Genomic DNA, 7,060 nt, shown 5'->3' with positions numbered 1-7,060 from the left:
TTGTGTGTATTTACTCAACTTCATGATTTATTTTAATCTTCCTATTGTTTGAATCATTATTATATTCTTCAATGTTTGTTATCTTGATAAACAGCCTCTTACATGATCCTCTTTTAGTTATTTATCCTAGAAACGGAGCTTGCACCAGGGTTTTCTCTTGTGTCATGGCGCCACCTAGTGTCTGCTTCGGGCAAATTTGGTGTGATGCTGTTGGTCCACCACAAGAGGGAGCCAGAAACCTGCTGTTCCCTTTTTTCATGAAATTTTGAGCAAAATTGGGACAAAAAGGACAAAAAGAGAACAAAATGAGGAACGCTTCACGAATTTGCGTGTCATCCTTGCGCAGGGGCCATGCTAATCTTCTCTGTATCGTTCCAATTTTAGTATATGTGAGACCGAAGTCTCACAAATATGCTATGGTTGGGACCGGGATATATACCCCTTCAAATTAGGAACATTCCTTAGTCAGGGTGCTGAAATTCTGGGACTTCACGTGGAGCTCTGACAGAGGCAGACACACACCTGGAGCCTCATACTCTCCTTGGAAGCCGCTTTATCAGCCTTATTTATTTATTAAATTTCACTTTGTTCACAAGCTCACAGAGCTGATGGGAAAAATATTCAGATGAGCCCTTCACCACGGCAGTCTGATTGGTTGACTACAGGCGAGAGAGCAAAGGATCCACCCACAACCCCCCTTTGAAGATGTCTGTTTCATTGTTCACTGGTGGGGCAGATTCCCGTGGGGGGGAAGGGTGTTCCAGACTCCCCTATCCTTAATATCATTGCAATGCTATTGCCTAAAGTAGTAGTTATACTATATGCACTGTACGCTTGTTCGCACTCTTTGGCAGATTGCTACCTCCCTCTCCCTGCCTCACAGTTATTTGCTCGACGGCTACCCTCCCCCTCTCACACAATCACACACTATCCCCCTCCCTCTCGCTGTGTTACTGACTTCCTGTAAGTCGCAGACACATGACGACACAGGAAGACAGCGAGACAGAGAGAGCAAGACACAGTGAGAGATAGAGCAGTCTCTCTGTGTTTCTTTTTAGAAGCAGCAGCACTGGGGAAGAGGTTGGGGTTAGGGCTGAGGTTGGCCCTAAAACGACGGAAAAGTGCTGTGTTTATTTCGTGTATCATTGTGAAATAATGTGTGTAGAGTAAGGTTAACTGTGTTGTTAAAGCTGTCGCCTTCTTCCAGTTCTTTCCCCGCCGGCAAAACAATGAAAAATGACGTGTTTTGAATCTGTAGCTTGACAAAGGGAAAGTTGATATTTTAGCGTCCCTCCATAGAGGCACAAGCTCTAACAGTGTTATTTATGGAAGATTCAAATAAACCTGGAAATATAAGTTGAAAGTCTCGACCATCTTTCCGGGGATTTGCTTCAGATAGACAAGGAATAGTTTTAATTTTTTCCATAACTCAAATATTTCGTTTGTTAGTGTAAGCTATTATATCAAGTGGATTTATTATAGAAGGTTGATGGGTAGTTCCTTTTATAAGCAGTGTGTTGGTTGGGACTCTTGTTCCGAAAGGGGTTCTAATGGAGGAGGGTTCTGTCAATGGAGAAGTTTTTAAGTGTGAAGCAAAGTAAACGTTAGTGACCATCTCTTGTGTCTCCGAGTCAGAGAGATGGGAGGTTAGGAAGCTGTTACCTCTTCCTGTCAGTGGAGGATCAGAATGTGACTTAAATCCCAAAGACTTCGGGTCGGATGGGATTCTGTCCCATCTTGGGAGTGAGGGGGAGTTAACCATGCACTATCGGAGGAGTTTGAATCAGAATAAACAGAATTACATTGGTTCAAAAACTGATGTGAGGCTGCGCCCTCTAATTTAAGTTTTAACGATTCCTCCTTGTGTGAAAATAGATCTGACTCTGCTGGGTGTAGGTCTTCCAAATAGTGCAAAGCTTTTTTACTGGGCAGTCTGAACCTCCTTGAGGAGCAAAGCATTTTGTGCTCTTAAGGCATTTACCTCCTCTTCCATGGCTGCTACGTTCTGACAGGCAAGGTTGATTTGCCTGTGGAAATTCAGAATCATACATCTCAACAATGGACCTTTTGATGCTGTTTGTGCATCACACCTGTCATTAAGTAGAGAATCTATTTCTTTATTACACTCATTGAAGTTCAACTTGCTGATGAATTCAGAATAGCCAGGGGTCAGGCTCGTTGCTAGGGAAGAAACAAATTGTTCTACACAGGGGTTCTCCATTGTTGGAGCTGAAATTTAAGGATTAGATTTAAGTTTATAAATCCAAAGCAGTGTGGTTGGCTTTGGTGTTGCGATGGAAGACACCTTGTAATGTGGATTCTATCATACACTAGCCTAACCAAAACTATAGTGTTCAGGGCAGTAACAGTTAAGGTTTCTATAAATTCCCAGGGCTGGAAGCCCGCTGTGGCTCTTTCTCAGGATCTCTTATCCAACTTGGGCTGATATTCTAGGCAGTAACAGCTAGGTATAAGCTCTGTTACATAGGGCCGGTGGCACGATAGTCTTCATTCAAAAGCATTTAACAGTTACAGGCAATTTTGCAGCTTGACCAGTAAAGATTGAATATGTGATATTAAAATCATTCATTCAACTAGAATTATTAGCAATGATAGCAATCGTTTAGCATAACACAGGGGTGTCCAAACTACGGCCCGCGGGCCAACTGTGGCCCGCCATCCATTTTTAATTGGCCCGCATCATCAAAGTAAAAAAAAAAAGTACTTTCTGGATTCTTGTTGTTCTGGGTTTGTACCCTCAGGGTTAAATGCACTTATTGTAAAGGCCGGCGAATGCTTCTGAAACTGCGGCTGCGGCTGTGTCCACGGACTCATTTAAATTTATGGTTCTCCAAGGGTTGCGCGTGTTGCAATGCAATTAGAGACGCCTTCTTTGTGTGTGGCAGTCGTCGACTGTTTATTTACATTGCCAGGGTTGCTCCTCATAGCCTCTTTCTGGCGGACAAATCCGCCAGTAAATGACGGGTTATACGAGTGGTCATACTTTCGGATCTCTTCTGCCAAACGCTCATCTATTTGGTCCATATTTGTTCTTCTAAATCTTCCGTGGTTTCTGCCGGTATGTTACCAGTCCGAGGGAAAGGAAAAGATGCTGGAAATGTGTGTCTTTCTCTCTCCCAGACGGTTCATTTCACATGTTGCAAATGTGTTATGTGTTATGATTTGTCATCATTTGCCCTCAAGGCTCCAGTGAGTGTGTAAGATGTAGGTCAAAGGAAGGTACTGGCAGCAATTGATTATCAATAATAATCAAGTAATAATCCTGTTGTAACTAGTGTGTAATCATCTCAATTGTGCAAAATTATGGGCCCTTTATATCTAAATACTTTATATTTACACCAGACTGGGTCCTCCCTCTTGCAGTTCAATATCTTGCTTTATTTGTGTTCGTCATTGCTCGATAAACCCATCACATGAATGAATGCTGACACTGGAAGAGAGAGAGAGAGAGAGAGAGGGCGTGCCCTCCTCCTGTGTTTACATCCGGTCAGCCCCTTGTCTCATTGGTGAGCGATGGTCTGATATGCCTGTGACTTTGGAAGGCATTTCATTTCCTGGACATTGGGCAAAAATTCAAGGAGGACATCTGGAGGCAAAAGGCCGACAGGTGAGTCAGCAAAAGTAAAGGGAGCTGGCAGGGGCAGGGGTCCAGAACCTCGAAGAACCTTTACCAGTTAAAGACCTTTGGGCTTCAGAGGCTACCCCGCCATGAATGTGCACATGAATGAGTGAAGGGCCATAACACATTGCATTAAGGCAAATCCAGTCAAAGGTGATACTGGGTATGGCAGGAAGGCTCTCACAAAGTCTATTTTCATGTTTGCCACATGGTGAAATAACCAGTGCTATTCCTGAACAAGCCAGCCACAGAGAGCAGACTGAACTGCACAGCCGACAAGCACGAATTGCCAGATCCAAAATTGATTCGACTCCGATTTGATTCAATATCGATTCAGTTTTGGATATGTCAGTCTACAAAACCAATTTAGTTTGGATATGAAGTACATTCTCAGAGAACTGAAGCTGTAAACTGTGCAACGAAAGTTCTAACTTGGTGCATTATTAAAAATATTAAGGTAGGCCTGTGACGATGTGTTGTCTCAGAAATGATAAATTATTTTATTGTTATCATTTTGAAACCATTTAATACCACTTTTATAATGATAATAACCAAGCATGATAACCACACACTTACAAAGAGCAATGAACTTTTAATTCTCAAGAATATACAGTCTGACATTTGAATCAGAATTACAAAATATTAAAAAAGGGATAAAAAAAATTGGGTCGGCCTCTGAGTAGTCTGTTGGTTTTTTCGACAGCACCTGAAGGCAGCACCAAAAACTAAGCTTAGTTTGTGAGGTCGCTTGCTAAAATACTAAAACTCAGATCTATAGTCAAGAAGACTTTCAGAAATCATGAAATTCTGACGGAGCGAATGAAACAAACTGAATTGGCAGATTCAGTATTGAATCAGTAATTCTGGTCCTGCACATTGAAGCACCTCATGACTGTGTCACACGAGTTAACCCACACAAACTTTACGACCTTCTACTATGACACGTGGCTTTGAATACATCACTCTGATGGCACCACTAAAACATACAGGCATTTCTATTGTTACATTTCATCATGTCAGCTTTATTCACACACATTTTCCAGTCAATGCAAATAGGCAACACAAATAAAAAGGCTTTCTGCTGCTAATATACAGTGAACTTGTATATGTTATCTGTCTGCTAAGCCATATTGAGACATAATAATGGAGAGCTGTTATCTGCTCTACTTACTCTTTATTAAACATTTTGTTGTCAATAAAACCACATATCTATAGTCCAGAGAGCTAACCACCACTGCATAAACTGCTGACTCCACTTTTTTTATTAAGATAATTAATAACAGGTGCTTCTACTATTAATAACATTACATATCATGCCCATTAATATCTCACTTTCTATTTACAATTTGCTTGCAGGCCCGATGTTACCCATCAGGAAGGTTCCCCTTCAGATGCCAGTCCTTTATAGGAGCTGGCAGCAGTGAGGTTGCAGGATCTTCTCTGTCGGCTTGAAAACAAATATGCATGTGTGCAGCTGTGTGCTCAACCACCAACTCCTACACTACATAGTAACATTTGCTTCCAGTCTTCTGTCAGGAGTCTGAGGAAATAATAATAAGTTCGAAAAAAATGGCATCTCATGATTTGATTGACTGTATTTTGTTCATTATTCATACTGCCTGGTTCACAATTCAACTATGTGCAACTTTCTTATATATGTATTTTCTAAACCAAATTATTCTGTGAATGTTCAGAGTTTTATTTGATTTGCTTTAAGTTAACAGTATCTGTGAGACAGAAGAGGGAGGCGAGGGTGAGGATTACAGACGCACACTGACATACCTATCTGGGTAAGGAGCAAGGAGGAAGACAGGATGGAGTTTTGAGGATTATGGGGAGAGATGGAGGTGTAAAACAGGGAGAGAAAAATGATGACTAATATTAAGACGTGTTAAAGTGTGAGCCATGGGTGTGAGGGGGTGACGAGGTGAGATACACAGTGGAACCTCAATTGATGGAATCAGATTCCGGAAGTTCCTGCAGGACTTGATCTTGGTTTTCATTTGGCCCGGATGGTGACTCGTCGGTGGGGAAGACAGGGATTGGGGCACCAGATGGGGAGGGGACAGTGTGGGACAGGATGGGGGAGGACGCTGCGTTCGGAGATGACGTCAGGGTGCTGTAGGAAGGTGGGATTGCTGGTGTCTGCTTTTGAAGCAGCTGCATAATGGTCCTGATGTCTGCTGACATACAAGACTCCAACCTGTAAAACACACATCCAAACACACAGAAGAAGATGAGTTTATAAAGATACTCTTTGTTAACCGCTCTGCTCTGCAGCTGAAATACTTCACTGCAAACGTGATTTGTCCAAACCTTTGTGCCAGAGTTTAAACTGTTATAAATATTGATATCCCTGTATTTATCTTGAAATCAGTCATGCATGTAAAGTCACCACTGTTACTGATAAAAAGCATAGTTAAGCCTGAAGACCCACCTGGTTATCTGTCGCTGCAAACCATCTAACCTTTTCTCCAGCTCCACTCTCTGCCTCCCAGAGATGATGGCGGTAGGAGGAATAGGAGGGCTGGAGGGACAGTGGGAGGGGGAGGAGGGCAGGTAAAGAAGCTTGTGAGGGGGAGGCTGAGAAGGCGGTGAGGTGAGGCTGTGGGAGCAGGGCACTTCCTGGTACGGGTGTTCCACTCGACTCTCCGAGCTCAAGAACGTGAAGATGCTGGACACTCCTGGAAACGCGTCAGTCGATCTGCGCCTGGTGGTGACACACGTCTGAGGACTGGTCCCATCTAACTCCTCCACTTCATCCTCACTGGAGAACACAGAGCCATATCTAAAGAAGCCGTCAGAAGTTGTTTTGTAAGGTGGATAAGTGCAAAACAAGAGCTGATAATAAATCTATGTTTCATGTATCTCACAGTGTATGTTTATGATCATGGCCGTCACAGTGCTCCAAGTTACTGAGTTGTCTTCCACATCCGAAGGCAGATTTCTGTCTCTTTGCTGAGATGGTGACACCTGACAGATATCAACACTGTAAGTTCACAACCTGTAGAAATCTGTGACATTTAGAGAAATGTAACTTTGTCAAGGACAAAATCCTCAGACACGGGGTGCTGGATGAGAGGTGGCACCTGCGTGACCATCCATTGCCTTTAGACCACCAGCGATTCTCTTCAAATTCTAATTAAAAAATCGAATAACAAAGTAGTTATTTTATAAAAACACTTTCATGTTGAACAAACAATTTCAGGACTATTTACTAAAATAATATCCTTCATTAGTCCCACTATGGGCACATTTGACATAATACAGAAGAAAGGGGGTAGTAAAAAGTACATCCTTCAGCAGAAAATGAATAAATAAGCAAAGATATAATACAAACAATATATGAATTGTTTACAGAATATATTGAGTGAGAGCATAATTCTAACTTTTTTTATCTTTGTCATTTTCTTTGAAAAT

General features: G+C 42.1%; 1 protein-coding gene and 1 non-coding gene across 2 annotated transcripts in view; both read right to left on the bottom strand.

The window, feature by feature from the left end:
• Positions 1-301: 301 nt before the first annotated feature.
• Positions 302-407, bottom strand: LOC133969070 (U6 spliceosomal RNA). Its single transcript, XR_009924176.1, has one exon. It is a non-coding gene; the product is annotated as a U6 spliceosomal RNA (small nuclear RNA).
• A 4,155-nt stretch (positions 408-4,562) lies between these two features.
• LOC133968665 (potassium voltage-gated channel subfamily H member 6-like) overlaps positions 4,563-7,060 on the bottom strand; it is a 38,670-nt gene continuing 36,172 nt past the window's right edge. The window contains exons 19-21 of the mRNA XM_062404827.1: positions 6,514-6,613; positions 6,078-6,428; positions 4,563-5,843 (exon numbers count right to left, since the gene is read on the bottom strand). Coding sequence (XP_062260811.1) covers positions 5,588-5,843; positions 6,078-6,428; positions 6,514-6,613 — 707 coding nt within the window. The 3' untranslated portion in view covers positions 4,563-5,587. The remainder of the gene's footprint in view (positions 5,844-6,077; positions 6,429-6,513; positions 6,614-7,060) is intronic.

The sequence above is a fragment of the Platichthys flesus genome, chromosome 14 (genome assembly GCF_949316205.1).
Source record: "Platichthys flesus chromosome 14, fPlaFle2.1, whole genome shotgun sequence".
In the NCBI taxonomy this organism is placed as follows: domain Eukaryota; kingdom Metazoa; phylum Chordata; class Actinopteri; order Pleuronectiformes; family Pleuronectidae; genus Platichthys; species Platichthys flesus.
This window is presented reverse-complemented; position numbering and strand designations above follow the sequence as displayed.